At 38.6% G+C, this 18,601-nt stretch overlaps 1 protein-coding gene across 1 annotated transcript; it reads left to right on the top strand.

The window, feature by feature from the left end:
* The first annotated feature begins 815 nt into the window (after positions 1 to 815).
* Positions 816 to 17,773, top strand: gtf3c3 (general transcription factor IIIC, polypeptide 3). The gene is made up of 19 exons (XM_088331484.1): positions 816 to 1,026; positions 2,090 to 2,162; positions 2,351 to 2,703; positions 2,783 to 2,906; positions 4,419 to 4,610; positions 4,739 to 4,904; positions 6,847 to 6,994; positions 8,190 to 8,340; positions 9,064 to 9,164; positions 9,253 to 9,424; positions 11,249 to 11,451; positions 11,550 to 11,651; positions 11,748 to 11,880; positions 13,445 to 13,670; positions 13,730 to 13,784; positions 14,407 to 14,542; positions 14,618 to 14,742; positions 14,818 to 14,970; positions 17,483 to 17,773. The coding sequence occupies exons 1-19, from the start codon at positions 934 to 936 to the stop codon at positions 17,603 to 17,605; spliced, it is 2,829 nt and encodes a 942-aa protein (XP_088187610.1). The 5' UTR covers positions 816 to 933; the 3' UTR covers positions 17,606 to 17,773.
* The last annotated feature ends 828 nt before the right edge of the window (positions 17,774 to 18,601 follow it).

The raw sequence follows: 18,601 nt of genomic DNA, 5'->3' as shown, positions 1-18,601 counted from the left end.
CCTTTTTCACTTGACGTCGTGACGGCGCCTCAAGCACATGAGCAGTTGAATAAGCAGTTGAAGTGAAACGAATATCCATTACCACAACAGAAGAATATAGCCGCAAATTTTTACAATGGGGATTTCTTGCTGTTCAATCCGGTTCTTTTTATTCACATTCCCATCTAAACTGGGCTCTAATCACGACTCAAAAGGGGAAGGAGATTCAAATGACCAAAATAATAAAACGTAATAAATTAATTTTGTGTACTCATACAATCATGAATATATATGCCAGTGACACATGTCAATATTACAGCAATGTATTTACTTTTAATTTCCCAATAAAACAACATCTCTTCTAACATATCTTTTCACTTTAGCTCATCTGTTTGGATGGCACAATAAAATGTTTTTACAGTAAAATAAACAGTCTTGTCATCACAATTGAGACCACAAAAAGTTAAGGGTTGGAGTATCATTTATAGAAATGAATAAATTGTATGTTACACAAAACATGCAGTATATTTTTCAGAGAATCTAATCACAATGTGCAACCCCTTCTCAAGATTTCTCAATTCTTCCCACACTGAGGTTTTTGAGTTTTTCCTTGCACTCATGAAGGTTTGAGACTTCTTGGGATAAAGGGGTATAAACTTAATCATGACTTGACTTGACTAAAGCTTGTGAATTAGAAACAATGTTTCTTTGTGTAACACAAAGTGTGTTAATACTGGGTACGTTACCAAATCGATCCACCAGATGTCACTGTCAGAATCTGTCCGTGTCTTTTGGCTTCACCCAGCAAGGTTTATAGTCACGTGACAATAGCCGGAACCCGGAAGCACAGTAAGGCATGCAGACGAGCATCATGAAAACATTAATGGGCTTGCAATTTTGATTGATGTTTGATATAATAATTTGGCTCGATTGTCGGATAGCAGGCAAAGCAAGATGTCTGGCTTCAGCGCGGAGCTTATTGACTACCTGGAAGGGAAGATAACATTTGAAGAATTTGATAGAAGGAGAGATGAGAGGAAAGCCAAGGTAAGTGTGATGACTGGTTCTGGGCAAATTGCAATTTAGCCTTACTAAATACAAGCATAACCTTGCAACTGTGTATACGTATAAATGTGTGGAAAGGTGTGCACATTCGCAAAATAAATTGACTGAAATGTCAATGTCATTATCCTTTGGGACACAATGTCCAAGCTGTCTCTGGTTTATTGTAAATATTGTTTCAGCGACATGTACAAATTCTTATTTGGGACAAATTACTGCTATCATGTCAAAATATTCCTGGCGAAACTTAACATGTCCTTCCACTGGTCGTTGCCGCTAATAGCAATGACCTGTATCAAAAGGACAGTGTATTATTTGGGGTCCCACAGTGGTGGAACAAAAATAATCCATTTAAAACAACGTTTATGTGCGGTAAATTTTAATACTAAGAAAAACTTAAAAATATTCTACTTGCTGACGCCATCTTCTGGCTAAAATTATCATTGCAGCCGAGACTCTCAGAATCGCTTGAACAAACTCTAAAGCAACCTATCTGTTCTCTTGTGGGGTTTGGACTATATTTGAAACAGTGCTAATATTCTTTCAGCATTTTCATCCTGGAATATGAGAAACCCGCGACTATGTGCGGGAAATCAATCTCCAAACATCAATAAACTTGTATATATAATTTACTTGATACAAACAGAGACATGCCCTTCAACACGACACCTACCGTGATGCTTTTCACTAGTTTTTAATTATTTAGTTGAAAACTTTAATAAGCATATCCATTGGTAATTACTTTGGTATTGAAATAAATTGTGCTTTAACTTTTAACCTCCCGTGCTGCCAGAAGTAACATTCTTTAGTTTTAGTTCAATTTTTAAAGCTGCTTTAAATCTTGTGTTAGATCCATTTTAAAGCTTTAATTATTATGGCATTCTAAATAGAATAAGACATAAATCATGTTAATAAAAAAACACATTTATTAAAATTAACTTTTATTAAAATGTGCTCAATTGGGATTTGTACACATACTTTGAATTGAATGACTTAAACCCTTATCATACACTTGCTAGTTATTCATGAATTCTCTTTTGTTTTTTAGGAGTCAGAAGAATCAGTTGAAAATGATGAGGAAGTGGAACCTTCTACTTCTAAACAAAACCATGAGCAAAGTGGTATATTTGTCATGTTTCAACTTCTGTAGCTTGATAATATTACTCAATAATGTTGGTGACATTTGTAATTTACTGTATTTACAGCACTTTGAAGTTTTGTCATTGCCTGTTGTTTACACTGTATTTTTCTGGTATTGTGTTTCTCCGTGAACATCTTTTTAAAAGTTTATTTTTCACACCACTCCTAGAAGAAGGAGTCAGCCCTGGGGTTCAGCAAGCCTTTGCTTCAATGCTCGGCGACTCCACAGAACAAATAGTGTCGGATGAAGATGATGACAGTTTGGGGTACGTTGATGACAAGAATGATGAGGATTTTGTTGTGGAGGAGGACGACGATGAAGATGACAATGACAATGACGAGGACAATGAAGACAATGAAGACAAGGAAGAAGAAGAGATTAAATTGAATGTGAACGCAAAGGGGAAGAAGTCAAAGAGGAAGAAGTTTGAAAGCAAACAGAAGAAACGGGAGGACATGACTGTGGGAGACGTGCTTGCTCTGGAGATGGAATTAAACCGTGAAAACAAGAAAATGATGAGGGTGATTTGGATTACGAAATGAATTTTTTGTGTGCAAATTAATGTTAATTATTATTTCTCCAATGGAACTTCTCTTTCAGGAGCGACGCACCCGCAACAAACTTCCCCTTGCACTCAGAGGCTTGATGGGCGAGGCTAACATTCGCTACGCTAGAGGAGAGACAGATGATGCCATTGCTATGTGTATGGAGATCATACGACAAGGTGGGATCATGCTCTTCTGAATTGTCTATAATTGCTTACCAGCATATTAAATCCGTCCTGGTGGACAATGCTGAGAAACGCACAAGAGAAAAATTAGGCGAATGACATCAAACAATGATCTGCCGTTTTAAATTATGTCCACTGGATGTCACTAAAGCAAGACACTCATACACCGTATTTGTATTTCGCAATCGTTTCCTTCTTCGACTCAATTGTTTTTGTCACTGTTTTCCACCTTGGCACTTACTTTCTTAGGTCCCATTTTTTATGCAGAAAAAGGAAATAAAATGAACAAAATTAATTTAATGTGAAATGTGTTCCCTCTCAAATGCGCTCATTGACATAACATAAAGAAAATATTGAGCAGGGCATGATGACCATTACTGTTAAGGAGTGTAATTGACCCTGCATCTTTTCTTCTTAGCATGATTTCGCCACTTTTGGGTCCCGACACACCGAATTGAAAAATACAGAATCAAAAAATAGCACATGGGTGTTTTTGCATCAGTTTAAATAGAAGCTTTTGATCCTTTAGTTACACATGTGAAATCTAATAGCAAAGTTCTCAAATTTAGATAATAATCTTCATAACAAACATAAAAAGTTAAAGAAATTACATCATTAAATCAGTCATTTAACTAATTTGCACCTAAACTAGTGTTTATGTTTTATTTTTGTCACTTTCCAGTTTGCATGAGTTTCCTCGAGTTAAAGGTGGTGCCTTAAAATAAAAATATTGTACTGGCTGACGCTATCTTCTAGCTGAAAATTATCATTCCAGTGCCTTTTGTTGCGCGTGCAAGTATGTGAAATTCTTAGACGCATTCAAATAAACTATTCATTTTTCATTGTTTTGGGGGGTTTGGGTTCGCTTGTATTTGATTTGGTCCATTTCTTACTTTCAGCATTTTCATCGTAGAATAAAAGAAAACGACCAGCACATTTGTAAAATCACTCTTCCCCTCCCGATCCCCTCAACTCCTTTTTTCCAGTGTAATGTGCACTGTGGCCAGGACACCAAGGGTAAACGTATGATAAAAGCAGATAGGCGCGGTGGGAAAAAAAAGTATATATAAATACTCATTGAACTCGTTTGAGTATTGTTAACACGTACTTAACAAAGAAAATATTTAATTTTAAACTTTTTAAGTACACCTCAAAATACAGCTCTTAAATAAACTGCAGCAGAAATAGATTAAATTATTGTTGGGCTTTTTTTTCTTACAAATGCACAGTTAAAAAATGGTACAAGGAATTCAATCTTGGTGAAGAAGAAAAAACTATTGAGGAAAGAAACATCTCAATAATCAGATTTAATCAGATCTTACAAATCCAATTCCTAATCGTACTTTAATTGTGAGCCCTACAGCTTAAGCACACATAAATGACATTCATATTTTAGTCCGGCCCTCATGAGAGTAATTTTTCTACCATGTGGTCCCTCAACTAAAATTGGTTTGGCACCCCTGGTCTAAAATGAACTTTTTTCCTCATTTAATATTTCTTCTCCAGCGCCCCTAGCTTACGATCCTTTCTCCACGCTGGCCATGATTTATGAGGACCAAGGCAACATGGACAAAGCTCTCCAGTTCAGTCTGATTGCCGCCCACCTCAACCCCAACGACTGCGAGGAGTGGATCAGGCTAGCTGAGATCTCACTGGAGCAGGAAAACGTCCGTCAAGCTCTTGTTTGCTACAACAAAGGTCAGCCTTGCAAATGTTTCCCCTTCTGTTGCTGGTCTTAGCAATGTTCAAACAAGGATAACTTTGATAGGTTAACTATTATCATTTATTCTTGGTAATGGAACTAAAGCCACCTATTCGTCCTGCAGCCATCAAGTGCGCTCCCACAAATGTACGTTACATGTGGGACCGCTGCAGCCTCCTCATGCGTCTTGGCGAGCACAAGCAGTGCATGGATGGTTACCGCCGAATATTGTCCCTGCTCCCTATGGAAGAAGCCGAGCACTTCATGCAGCTCTCAAAGGACATGGCCAAGTAGGGAACTTATAGCTTTATTTTCATTCCTTTTATACATATTGGGTGATAAACCGTGAGTCTGCTTAATCGTATCACAACCAGTTGTACACCATGTGTACCCCAGTGCTAATACAGCATTTGGTGGTAATTCCGGAAATGATCTTGTTAGCCTAGCAGTACTCACACTGACAGCAGTAAAGTAAACTACAGCGTCTGGAGTGTGGCCTCTTTATTGCATTAATTGTAAAAAGTAAAAAAATAAAATTGTACCTTACAGGGATAATATTTACAATTTAGAGAACGGATGTGGTATATACAAAAATTAATACATGTTGTCAGAGTATTTAGAGAATAACTCTATTTTAAACAAATTAGGTAACTAGGTCTCGGGTATTGCATTCTTCTGTTCTGAAAGGGGAATCTAAAGTGAAATTGCTATGGTAATTTACCTTTGTGTTCCAATCCCTCGGTACCCCAGATAATAACTTTAAAGATAATCCGGAAATACGGTGTTGGTGAGTGTATAACAGGTGATTTATTGTTCTATAATCCATAGATTGAGTCTCCAGCTTCTCATTGATAAATTTATGGCGTTTGCTATGCCGTTAGAAGACTCAGTTGCTTTAATTCCCTCCTTGTTCTTTATAAAATTCCGATCGTTATTTGCTTATCGCCCTATTCCTTCGCAAAGGTAACCGTGTGTGTGCCTTATTCGTTTTTCTTTATTATCTCACGCTTCGTTTCCATGGATGTCATTTTTCTTGTTTCTCATTTTCCCATCACTGCAAGTCCTGTGACCCATACTAATAAATACAGTACAAAAACGGAATATCACACAAACGCCATAGATAATGTCTTCATGAAGCTCACAAGACTTGACCTGAACAAAGAGGGACTGATCATATGTGAGGAAATCACGCCAATAGAATATTGGCATCTCTATATAGCTGTGACGCAAACCAGCATCTCATATGACGTTGATCAATAGGTAAAAGGCATCGTAGACGTATGAGTCCTAGGAACAAAAATCTTGGTGAATTAAGAAAGAATATTAATGCTTATACTTTGATCACTGATCGCGGATTTTGTAATACAAACTTTCTACCTTCAAAATAATCACTTTAAATGAGACAGATATGTATCATGATAACAACATGACAATAACGATTAACAAAAAAATGATAATAATAATCCTCCACATATTTCGACTTACTATTATTGCCTCAATTTTTTTAAACAAAAAATAAATAAAACGACCAAAATGTGTTGTATGATGTTTAATTCTTGCGTTAGCAATAAATGACTATTGGCAAATAATTACTGTGAATAACCAGAATCAGAGGATTAGTACACTAATTAAACCTGTCATTTCCAACTTGAGGCACAAGGGCACCAGGCAGCCCCCAAGTGCCTCCTCAGTAGCCTGCGGACAGGTTCTGAAAATAGCTTGCCAGTGGTTGGTCATTGTGATTTTCCAGTAAATCTGGTTTCCAACTGGCATCATGTTTTAGTAGTTAAATGAGCTTATTTTAACTCAACTTCTAATAACCTGGTAATAATGTTGCCATTTTAGAAATGTATGACAATTATTAACAAACCTAGCTCTCAGCTTAAAATGTTGGTGGCCCCTGGTCCAAACTAATGGGTACATGATGAATTATAAAAATACCTGGTGATTAACTTGATAACCAGTTGTTGCTCCTTAAGCTAGTTTATACTGTTGAGAACATGTTCACAAGTCATTTTAAACGCTCAAATCTCTAAAAATGTAAGGCACCTTTTCTTTCATTGCATTCGGGCGATTTTGCATTGTTGTCCCTCGAGATTGAAAGCATATATACCATGTTGACAATCACCAGCGAAAATAGATTATATAAAGTTTAGTAGACTTCTTTTGTTGACAGTACATAGACATTGCATGCTTGGGTTTGTGTTGCTGACACACACAATGACTGCTCAGGAGTTATTACGAAAGTGGCGACCTGCCCTCGGCACTCAGCGTAATCGAGGAGGCTCTGGCACGACACCCCACTTTGGTTAGTGATGACATCATCAACATGGCAGCTGAGCTCTACATCACCAACCATCAATACGACAAGGCTCTGCAGGTATTTACCCGTGTGTTGGGGATAGAGGTAAGATCGGGCCCAAAAAAAGCACCCGAGCCCGACGCAGGCCCGAGGGGTATTAAACCCGACCCGGACCGAGCCCGACTAATTAACTGGATTTGCTGGCCCGGCCCGAGGGGGCCCGAAATTACATATTTTATTTATAAGGAGGGGTGATTTATGATAACAAATTAAACTCTGCCTTTTGTTACAACATCTAGGCCTAAGTTAAATGAAACTGTATAAACATTTACATCTTTTATATTTCTGTGTCTGCACTGCAGATGTTACATTAAGCGACAATCTGTCATTGACGTTTTTTTTTTTTTGAGGTAGCGAAAACATTTAAGGGCGTCCGTCATTTTGACGACTTGATCATTGGGCCATAATCCACAGCAGCAGTAGTAGTGCGTCCTTAAGATTTTAGCGCGGCACTATCATTGAGGGGGTGTTGACGTGTTGTGCCCTTTTCCGACTCCTATGCAAATCCCCCCCCCCCCCCCCTGATCGTATTCTATATAAAACGCTTATTAAAACAATAAAGCGAGCTAATTATAATAATTGGGAGATCCTAGTCTATATAACGCGTTTATTTAAACAATAAAGCGTGATTTTATTCTGCAAATTGCGTTTTTTAACGCGGATGAAAATGTCACCAACGTCAATGTACACTTCCGACAAAAGCGATCGTATTCTATATAAAACGCTTATTAAAACTCTTACCAGAGTGCGTTTTCCTCGTCAGTTCTCCTCTCTTGAGTTTATCCTTAACTTCTTGTTGGTCCGACTCCATATCGGGGATACCAGGCCAAAATCACGCGAATTTGCGGAGGGGAAGATTATTAAGAGGACAGCATTCACGTCACGTCACGTGCACAGAGCATGCTCTGGCTCCGTTAAAAGCAATTACAGCTCCTTCTCCGTTTTATCCAAATTATTTATTTTATAATACATAGTTTAAGTATATATTTTTAATGAACATATATTTATAATTATTAATTAATTTAAAAAAAAAAAAAAGCAGGACCGAACCCGACCCGACCCGACCGTATGACTGACATTTCAGGCCCGACCCGGCCCGAAATTGCCTCGGGTTCGGGTTCGGGTTCGGGCTCGGGCCATGAATCTTAGCTCTAGTTGGGGAAGCAACCGATACATTGGTTAGAATTCTCATCTATTCTGGTATGTCATTCAGGTCTTGGTTGATTTTGCGGGCGTGGTTGTGATCCGAGATGATGGACCCTCGGAGCCCGTTAAAGCTGAGCATTCGTCAGAAAACACGAGTCAGAATGATGTGAAAAAAGACGATGAAGCACCAGAATCTTCAGTGGAAATGACGAACACATGTAAGTCACAGGCTAAACCGAAGGTTTCCTTTAGGTGAGTAAAAGATGGGGATAAGCTAAACCTGTCTGCTCAATAAGACCTACGAGTATCTTAAAAAATGCACGTTTATATGATTTGTACTTCACTTACTTCCCAAGTCAATATTTTTTTTCTTAATAGTTTTTCACTAATAGGAGGCGCTAAATAAAACACAATGCCCAGTTGAGTTAACCTCTCTCTGTTTTTCAAATTTGCATATTGTTTCAATCAAGACAAGGTTAATAAGGATTGATAGGTTTATAGTTTATTAGACACTCAAAATGAGGACAGAATACATCAATGCATTTTAAGGAGAGCAGAAGTGCACTGTACCAGAAAAACCCTCATGATGTAAATTCCAATGAGCCCTTTCTTTTTATTAAATCTCCTAGGTTACAAAAAGTAAATCAGCCCTAAAAGGTCTGGACATTAAAGAACGGCAACATTATTGGGATATAGTGACAATTATGTAAACTGCACTTAATAGTCAAAATAACAAACAACCCAAGCATCCTCAGCAAGCTTCTTTGCAGATGTCAGATCCTAAAAACAGTATAAAAAATCCCTACAAACATTAAATTAATAACGTTTCATTCTCCTTTTTATGTCACAGAATCAAATAAATCATAAACCGTTTTTGTCGTCCCCAAAACAGAATAACAAACATTAAATGATTTACTTAACAAAGATGTTTTGTGTTCTAGCTGTCATAAAAGATGTTCAAGTTCCAGACAGTATCCCAGTGGACCTGAAGGCCAAATTGATCATCTCCCTTATCCATATGAGTGTCAGCGCACCTCAAGAGGTAACATACAATTTTACTAGAGTGACATATTTCAGACAAGTGCACATTTTGAGCCTTTTCTTGTTGCTTGTACCCCCTTTTTTCCCAGGCTCTAGTGTCCTCACTGATGGAGCAAAGCGCAGATGATATCGGCGACCTGTACTTGGACGTTGGCGAGGCTTATCTGGAGAATGGAGCATACCTATCTGCTCTCCCTTTGCTGTCTGCGCTTGTCATTTCTGAGAAATACAACCTGGCTGTCGTCTGGCTTCGGCACGCTGGTAGCCTCACAATCAATATGTCACCAAAAAATTAACTGGGCGATTAGGGACTTCTAAAAGTATCCTAGTAAATCTTTAAATCTTTGTCGCTAAACCAGTGCTTCTCAATTACAGTATTTTCACAACTATAGGGCGCACAGGGTTGGGTAGGGTTACTTTAACTGGATTACTTTCAATTACTTTTGGATTACTCCAATACCAAATATGCTAATAAAAGACAAAAGAAACTAAATATGAATAAAATTACTAAATTTTGTGCAGGCTTGGGGAGTAACGGAATACATGGAACGGCAAAAATGATGTTGGCAAGGTGTTTGGATTAATTTTCATTTTGTTTCTTTCGCGTTTTATGTTAGTTTTGCCGGAGATCAAACAGATCAAAGCCAGGAGAGAAAGCTTACCACGTGTTGTGAGTCATAATTGTATTCATATTTATTCAAATACGGTATTTTCTATCATGCCGCCTCTAGGAGGAAGAAAAAAAACTACTCAAAAATGAAATGAGATAATCTCAATTAATAATAACTCAAACTGATCACCAATATTAACTCAAGAGCACACTATTTAAAAAATGTTAACCTGCAAAACAAAAATATATTTTGGAATTAGTGCGGATTGTTTTGTTTTTTTTTAATCAAAAATGCTGTCTGTATTAAAGGCTGCATTGAGCATGTTTTGCATTTCGTGCACAGCTTTTCAAAGCGGGTTGAGAGCGACAAGACAGCAACTCTCAGCTCCTGCTCAATTTTATGATGCAGACAATGTTCGCTGGCTTAAGGTAGGGATGCACAATGATTGACAGCAAAATTATGCACATGATTTGTTTTTGGAAAGTAGTTCACATGCTGAAAAAGTGTGAGTACCCCTAGTGTGCCTCCTATTGATAAAGCTTCATTCATAAAAAAAAACTATTTATTTGAATAAAAAGCACAAATATATTAAATATGTAATTGTGCATTTTTAATTTTCTTGAAGGTCAAGAAGTGTGTATTTATTTCACTTAACATGAGGCTAACCTACAGGGAGCTAACATGATTGTTGCATCATCTTGCTGCCAAGGATATCCCAAAAAACCTTGTGAAAGGTTTGGCCAAAAAAAAGAAAGAAATTGAGCTCTTTTTTCTCTTTGATTCTTTGTACTTTTTATTATTATTTGTGTTTTCTAACACTCATTTTCTGTTGCACAACACAAGATGTGTGGGGTCCCTTCTCAAGGTTTTTTCATTTTCCTCATGTTGTGGTTTTTGAGTTTTTCCTTGGCATCATGTAGGTTTTAGATCAGGGGATGGTGTAATAATAGTCCGTGGTTTGCAATAATCTGTGGTCTGTGCAGCCCTTTGAGACTCCTTGTGATTAAGGGCTATACACTCAAACATGACTTGGCCCTAAATATTACATAGTGTTTCTGAAATCTGCACAAAATCTTTGACAGATGCTAGCACGGCCCATTTGAAATGTAATAGTTTTAAGAGAATTCTTAATGTTTTGCATTGTCATAAAGAAATCTTTTGTTTTTGTGATTTTATAAATTTCTTGAAAATATAAAAAATAACGAAATTGCTTGATTTTGTCAGCCAAGATAGTTCCCTAATCTTGACGTCTGAGATTAAAATGTATCTCCCTTTTGTGTTCTACTGTATATTTTGGTTTACAAAGATATATATTTTTTTACATGTAAATGCCCTCTTGTTTTGAATATAGTTAGGTGATTTGGGGATTTTGCTTTATATCATTTTTTGGTGTTTGGGTAAGTTTTAAAATGAAAAAAATGTAAAAGGAGGAACAAAAACACATAATACCGGTTACCTGTTAACTCTGTTGCAGAGTGTCTGAATGCGCTGGGTGAATTTGAAGCTGCAGCTGAAAGTTTCACCAAGGTGGTGGAGTTGGCACCCCAACATCTGGAGGCGCGTTTGTCGCTCTCCACCTTGCGGCAACAACTTGGTCAGCAGGAACTCGCGCTCAAAGCGTTGGAGTCCATGTACGACAGCGACACCCTTGCCCATGATTCATCTGCAGTCCAAAAGGCATGTATAATGACGATTTATTTGTGTATTCGACGGGGGCTGGGGGGGGGTGATTCTAAATAAGAGGTAAACACTCAGATTATTACACATGTGTGCAGGAACTAAAGCTGCTCCTGCATCGATCCACGTTACTAAAAACCCAGGGACTCACCCAACATTACTTGGATTCTTTGATCTCCATGTTATCCATACTGCTCAAGGTTGCACCTTTTTTCTTTCTCAAACGCCTCCATTCCCTGGTTAAAGTTTTTTTTTTAAGTATTAATGAGTGGAATGTTTCTACTTCTCTATTGAAGGTGGCCATGCAGCGTGCCAATGTGTGTGTACGCTCTGTCATCATGTCAGGAGAGAATCATTTGCGCTTGGTGAAGGTCAGGAATGTGACATCGGACATCAATGAACAAGAAGTGGCCTGTTCTGAGATCGCTTGTATGTATATGACTGCTTAGAATGTTAGTTTAAAATAAAAGAAAACTAACAATATAAAGAGGAAACTTTTTCGGCCCTGAAAAAAAATCCTACCTGAACCAGGCAAAAGATGTTAAAACCTAACCCTAATTAACTTGACTTGCTGGACCAAGCCCAAAGGAAACCATAATTTTCATATCTGGTTTGTGAGGACTTGGGGGAGGAGATGTGATTTATGATAACAAATTAAAACATTTTAACAATAACTTAGACAAGATTGTACAAACATTTAAATCTTTTATATTTCTGTGTCTGCAGAGTTTACATTGACCACCAATTTCCCATCATTGACCGATTTTTTTTCAGAGTTGACAGGAGAATCCATTAATTTGAGGGGTTGGAAATTCAGCCATAAACTACAGCAGTTGTACGTCTTTAAGAATGTAGTGCAGCACTTTCAGTGAGAGAGAGAAAGAGGCAGACGGACAAAGAACAACAATAACAAATGGATAATAGACAGGAAGGGGTTATTTGAAATGGCATTAGAGTTCAGTACAGTAAATGTTGTGATAAAGCGACTTATGTTCATGTTATGTTCTCTCATGGCAAAAAACTACTCACGGCCTTGAAACGCCTCAGCAAACTGTGATGTTAGCGTCGCAACATGACACTGAGTTGCGACAAGATACTGGTTTTTCACTGTTTTATTGTACATCATGGTCCACGTTACTAGCTCTGCAATAACAGGGCACACCACTCTTTTTTTTTAAGGTTATTACCAGATTGTTTTATTATGCATTTTTATACACATGTATTTTTTTTTTTAAGTAGACGAGAAAGAAGTCATGCCTGACCCAAAGATAATGATTGACATTTTAGGCGTGACCAGGGCAAAAATTCAGTTTAAAATCTCACCTGTTTAATTATTTTTTTAATGACTGACAATTTAATACAGGATAAAATAATTCAGCTAGCATCTCTGACACAGCTTCTACCATTTGGGGCTACCCTCATTTATAAGGACACTTACATTGGAAGAAAGCCAGCATTGCCCCACCTTTTTCATTTTTAGCATTAGCGGTTAGCATCTCCACCATGGCCATGAACATTAGCAGCTAGACTTGTTTATGCAGATGCTTGTATTGGAAGCTAACGTTTCCAATATGTCATTAAGTATTAGTGGCTAGCATCGCTAAATTGTCATTGAGCCTTTGCAGCTACCATTGCTGACACGGATTCTAGAATTAAGGATAGCATTGCCAATGCCAACTCTTGCAATTAGCAGCCTTTGGCTCAGACGCTAGCATTTGTGTCTATTGTTGAAGACACACACATACATTAATGGCTAAACTTGTTTACCTGGTTGCATGCATAGACATCTGGTGTCTTCCATGGTGACCCAAGCATTAATGTCTAGCATAGCTGAGGCATACTATTGTATAAGTGCAAGCAGAACTGCCATAGGTACTGTAACTTAAAAGTCTTTATTTTATCTACAACCCAGACATTCGGTGCTTTATTTCCAAGTGTCCTGAATTCAAACTTAAATGCTATCTGCCCTTTTGTCATCTTTTCATACCTGCAGCAGACAAAACCAAAGTCCTTTCAAAAGACGACTGGTGGCAGCTGCTGCAGAGCTGCGTGCTGACGTTTTGCGATGTGCAGCGCTATGAGGAGGCAGAGCTCATGGTCAGCTCAGCCATTGACTTTGTCTCCAACGACATAAAACCCAGAAAGAAAGAACTTGAGTGCCTCGGGCTCTCTGCCTGCATCTTGGGCCGTGCCCTCAACAAGGCCTACGACTACATTAGGTACCATTCGATGCAATCATCCGTGTATCACTTCTCATTTTCATGTTTCTGTTCAACAGAATAATGCTGATAGAGGATGTGGACCAGCCTCAGCTTTGGAATATTTTTAACCAAGTAATGGATCGCATCGCCTTGTATTTACCTCAAAACATAAAGTGCTGTGAAAAAATATTAGCCCCTTTCTGATTTCTGTGTTTTTTGCATATTTATCACTCACAAAGGTTTCAGATCATCAAACCAATTGAAATATCACACAGACAACCCAAGAAAATACCAAATGCAGTTTTGACATTTTGATTCCATTTATTAGGGCACAAAAAAAACTATCCGGCCCTGTGTGATAACTTGCTGGGGTTGACTGAATAATTAACTCTGGCGTTTACAAGAAAATCCAGAAGGAGAACATCCAGCCATCAGTTACCTCAAACTCCAGGACTCTTAGATCGTGCTGCAGGACAATGATCTAAAACACACCAGCAAGTACACCTCTGAATGTGTCAAAAGAACAAAATGAACTGATAAATATTTAAAAGAAAAAAAAAACAGAAATCAGGAAGGGGACACTGTATATTGCAGGGATTCCCAACCATTAGTTTTCTTTGAAGAATACTCTTTTTTTTTTTTTTTTTTTTTTTTTTTTTTTTTTTTTTTTTTTTTTTTAATTAGAAAAAAATGCGTCTTACATTAATTGTTGTCAAACACTAAACAATGTGCCCTCGCACGTCTTCCTTTTTAGCTGACATTATCCTCCCACCACCAACGTCATCATCGGTTCTGCCTCCGCCTGCTTCTTAAAAATCCAGACAACCTCTCCCTGTGCATCATTTGTGGACACAACGCTATGGTGTCGGGCAGCTTCAAACACGCCCTGGGTATGGTGCAGCAGCCTTTTTTGATTGTATTGTACTTGCAAATTGTATGCCTGATGTAGATATGTCTGTCTGTAGCCCAGTACGTCCAGGCCTTCAAGTCAAAGCCTGAGGACCCTCTCCTCAACCTCTTTGTGGGCCTTACCTTTTTCCACATGGCTGGTCAGAGGTTTGTGGAAAAGAGGCACCCGCTGCTTGTTCAGGTACTGTATGTTGCGTTTGAGTCCATTGCTTTTTTTTTTGAGGCAATGTCTTTAAATGTGTGTCTGTTGTTTTAGGGTTTCTCCTTCTTGCAGCGGTACATGGAGCTGCGTGGCGAGTGTCAGGAGAGCTTTTATAACTTGGGCAGAGCATTGCATCAGCTTGGCCTGGTGCATTTAGCCATTCATTACTACAACAAGACTCTACAACTACCTGTACAGAAATTAGAGGTACCCTCCCATTTCATATTTTTGGGTTCAGAAATATGAGATGGGTTTTTTTTTATTATAGGCAAATCAATAAATTATATTAAATTTCCCCCAGTTTGGCACGTTTGCGCTCCTCCGTAGCTTCTGTCCCCACTTCTTACTTACTCGAGTAGTACAGCACAAATACACCTAGGGCTGGGCAATATGTTTGTAGTTTCCAGCCTTTTGCAGGCTCGGGGCCTCATCTATAAAAGACTACATATGCACAAAATATTCAATTTTTAAGCAATGTTTGGTATTAATAAAAAAAAAAAAAACATGACCAGAGAATGTGCAGCTTCTCACGGGAGCTTTAGCCTTGCTCAAAATCTGGAGCAGAAACTTGGACTCAACAGCAGATAGATGAAACCTTCGAAAAGATCTGAAATCGCTGCGTTTGTGCCAAAAAATCTAATGTAACCTTTCACATATAAAGTTTATATTTGAAAAAATGAAGAGGCGTAATCAACATTGACTCTTCCCTAAAATGGCATGGTCGTTGACAGTTGGTTAATTAGGCTACAATAAGGGTATTCCCCAATGATCCCGCCAGCTTCTCAGTGGGGGTGAACTCCCCTTTTCCTTACCTGTCGTAAACATACTCGTGTGGTGTAGAGCGATGCGCTTTTTGGCCTCCACTTAATGTCAGACCAGTTCTTTATTACTGCCCTCTGGGCAACATTGTTGACTGCATCTGCCTCTGCCTTTTTGGCGTTCGTGGTGCAAACGCTAAAGCTACCCAAATATATATTTTTTCTAAAAATCCACCTCACCCACAAGAACCTCCACTTGGCGTTGTGTAAAATTGCGCTTCTTAGTTCCTTTCTCTGTTTTAGCCATCTTCGCGTTTGGTACATTTGAATATTTATCAAGCGCATTCCCGCGGCCTTTCATAGGCACAAAGAGGCGGCTCCATCATGTGCACCAACCTTAGATTTGATTGTGGTTTATATAGAGAAACAGGCATGGGTCATGCGTGCGCACTGTTTTATGAATCGGGAAGTTTTTGTTGGCACGCACATCCTGTGTTTCCTCCGTACGCCAGTTTTAGTAAGTTCCCTAACCAAAGATTTATTAAGTTTTGTATAACCCCTGGATCCAGGGTAGCTTTGCATCAATGCATTAATGCAGGCTCAGCTGCTAGCATTAGTGTCTGTCATCGGCAAGGTGGCGGTGAGCATTTGTGGTTCGCGTCGCCAACTCATTTACAGGCTAGCCTCTCCGACATGGCAGCTCGCACCATCATCTACCCTCAGAAATGAGACGCTAGCAATAACAGCATGGACACTTGCATTAGCAGATAATGTCAGAGATCCACGAGCACTAGTGTAGGAGTCACCAGTTTGTATGTATTTCTTAAATGAAAACTTATTTTTGTATTAATATGCTGTTACTCTGCTATTACCAGAATAGAAGAAGAATAGTAGAATTTACTTTTATTGTCATTCTTTGTAACCATGCACACAGAACGAAATGTCGATACACCTGACCCGTACAGTTAAACTATAGCGAGCCGATGCAGCCGCAGCCAAACAGGGCGCTGCCATTTTAGACCCAACTGCTGTGCTGGGAGTCATTAGGTGACCAAACCCCCCAATTCCAACCCTTAATGCCGAGCGCCAAGCAGGGAGGCAATGAGTACCAATGTTGTAAGTCTTAGGTATGACTCGGCCGAGGCTTGAACCAGCGATCTCCCAGTCTCGGAGCAGGCGCCCTACCATCTAGGCTACCGAGCTGGTTGTGATATTACAAAATTAAGTGAATAGGGGGAATTAAAATAAATTTGTTTAAATCTGAAATTTGGGGGCGAGGTAAATATACCGCTCTGGCTCAAAGGCTTACAAAAACTTGATACAGAAGCTGCCCTACTTACAAACGAGATATATTCCGGACGATGGTTTGTAAGTTGAATTTGTTCATAAGTTTACATTTTGTATTGAATGTATGTTTAAGTTTTATAAGTATGTTTAAGACTTGTATAAGTAACCTATCCTGTTCTGTACTAAAATAATATGCTCCATAAAGATAAATAAAGTCTAACTTACTTTTGGAAGATGAGCTTCAAGAGTAGGGCGACTTCCTCCTCCATGGTAGAAAGTGGCCGAGAAAATGCGATCAAACTATTTTCTCAACCGCATCAAGCTTTCTTATTCCACTTTCATTTCAAATGTAACTTTGGAAAGAAGCTCTACAGTACTGAACTTTAGTAGACATTCAAAATAAGGGGAGAAGACATCAATGGATTTTGAACTTGCAAGGACCAGGAGAGGAGCTTTCAGTTAAAATAATTCCATCCCATCCTAAAACCCTCCCCCGAGCCTCCTCTTTTAAAATAAATCTTCAAGGTTACAAAAACAGATCAGCCCCTAACGGGTATGGAAAATCAAATAACAGCAATGTGATTTGCCTATAAGGACAATGATGTCGCAATATTACTCCAAATAAGGAAATGGCATTCTCTGGAATCATTTGCTCACAAGAACTCCACCAACAGGGTATACCTGATGACCAAGTGGATCTGAGGAAGGAAGCAGCGTTCAATCTTTCCCTCATCTACCAGGCCAGCGGAAACCAGGAGCTGGCCCACCACCTCATCGACACATATTGCGTCATCTAAAAACTTGCCAGAACTAAACCAAAAGGATGGTTGACAGTGTGAATTTAAGAAATTATGAATTATCATACCACTTGAGACAGGATCATGTAGAAATGTTTTTTTATTGAATTTGTATTTATAAGAATGCACAAAAGTTTACATTATCTAATAAAAGAGTATAATTTTTCATTCACATATTCATTTTCTTCACCACTCTGGTTAGATTTTTGTACTCTACTTGATAGTGCCAAAAATGGCAGGACAGACTTTCTGTTGTAAAGATTAAGGCACTGGGATTACTCTCCAAATCCCTGAATCTCTGCTATCCCGTTCCTGACCCTCTGCTTGCTTCGTCATTCCTACCCAGGTCACCGCAATGCATCTGTACCCTGGTTTGCTGGGTGCTTTTTCTTTTTCTTCCTTGATCTTTTTCCAAAAACCCACGCAAATTTTACTGAAAAGACATAAATGAAATACTTTTGCCTTCTTCATAGGACTTTCCTGTTTTACACGGTTCATAAATCCCAGAATCCCAAATCGAAGGTTATCACTGTTTTTTGTTTTGTTTTTCAAAGTTCATGAGTCCACAGTCAAGTTTAAGAAATAACCCAATTCTTACCATGATCTTGATACAGAGCTCTATGATCAATCATATCCCGGCTGAATTTTTGATCTGGGATAGCTTGCCACTTGGATCACTGAATTCCTAGTCGTTCAAGGAATCGAATCCTCAGGTTTTTGTCCATATTGACTCACACCGTGGTGGGTGGAGAATTTTTTTTCCATTTAATCACGTGATAAAATTTGCGATTGATGGTCTCGGGTCCTATCTGTTGTCTAGGCTGAGGTGCATGTTCTGCTTGCATGGAGCAATGACAAAAGACACATTGGTTGTCGCTATGATATTTTTAATGTCTTTCCCTACAAAACTTTGTTGAAACGGGTTGGAACAAATCATTGAACGCCAATTAAAACAATTTCATTTGATAATTTAGTCACATATTTTTGTAAACAATG

This window comes from Urocampus carinirostris, chromosome 3, assembly GCF_059441175.1.
Source record: "Urocampus carinirostris isolate Australia breed hairy pipefish chromosome 3, RoL_Ucar_1.0, whole genome shotgun sequence".
NCBI lineage: Eukaryota > Metazoa > Chordata > Actinopteri > Syngnathiformes > Syngnathidae > Urocampus > Urocampus carinirostris.
Note: the sequence above shows the minus strand (reverse complement) of the source record. Positions and strands in the feature narration are given on the sequence as shown.

Excerpts from the sequence above, each read along its gene's own strand:
- gtf3c3 (XM_088331484.1), top strand. The coding sequence starts at position 934 with ATGTCTGGCTTCAGCGCGGAGCTTATTGACTACCTGGAAGGGAAGATA. Across the intron at positions 11,652-11,747 it reads TGTTATCCATACTGCTCAAG|GTGGCCATGCAGCGTGCCAA; the intron begins GTTGCACCTTTT and ends TCTCTATTGAAG. Across the intron at positions 14,743-14,817 it reads GGCACCCGCTGCTTGTTCAG|GGTTTCTCCTTCTTGCAGCG; the intron begins GTACTGTATGTT and ends CTGTTGTTTTAG.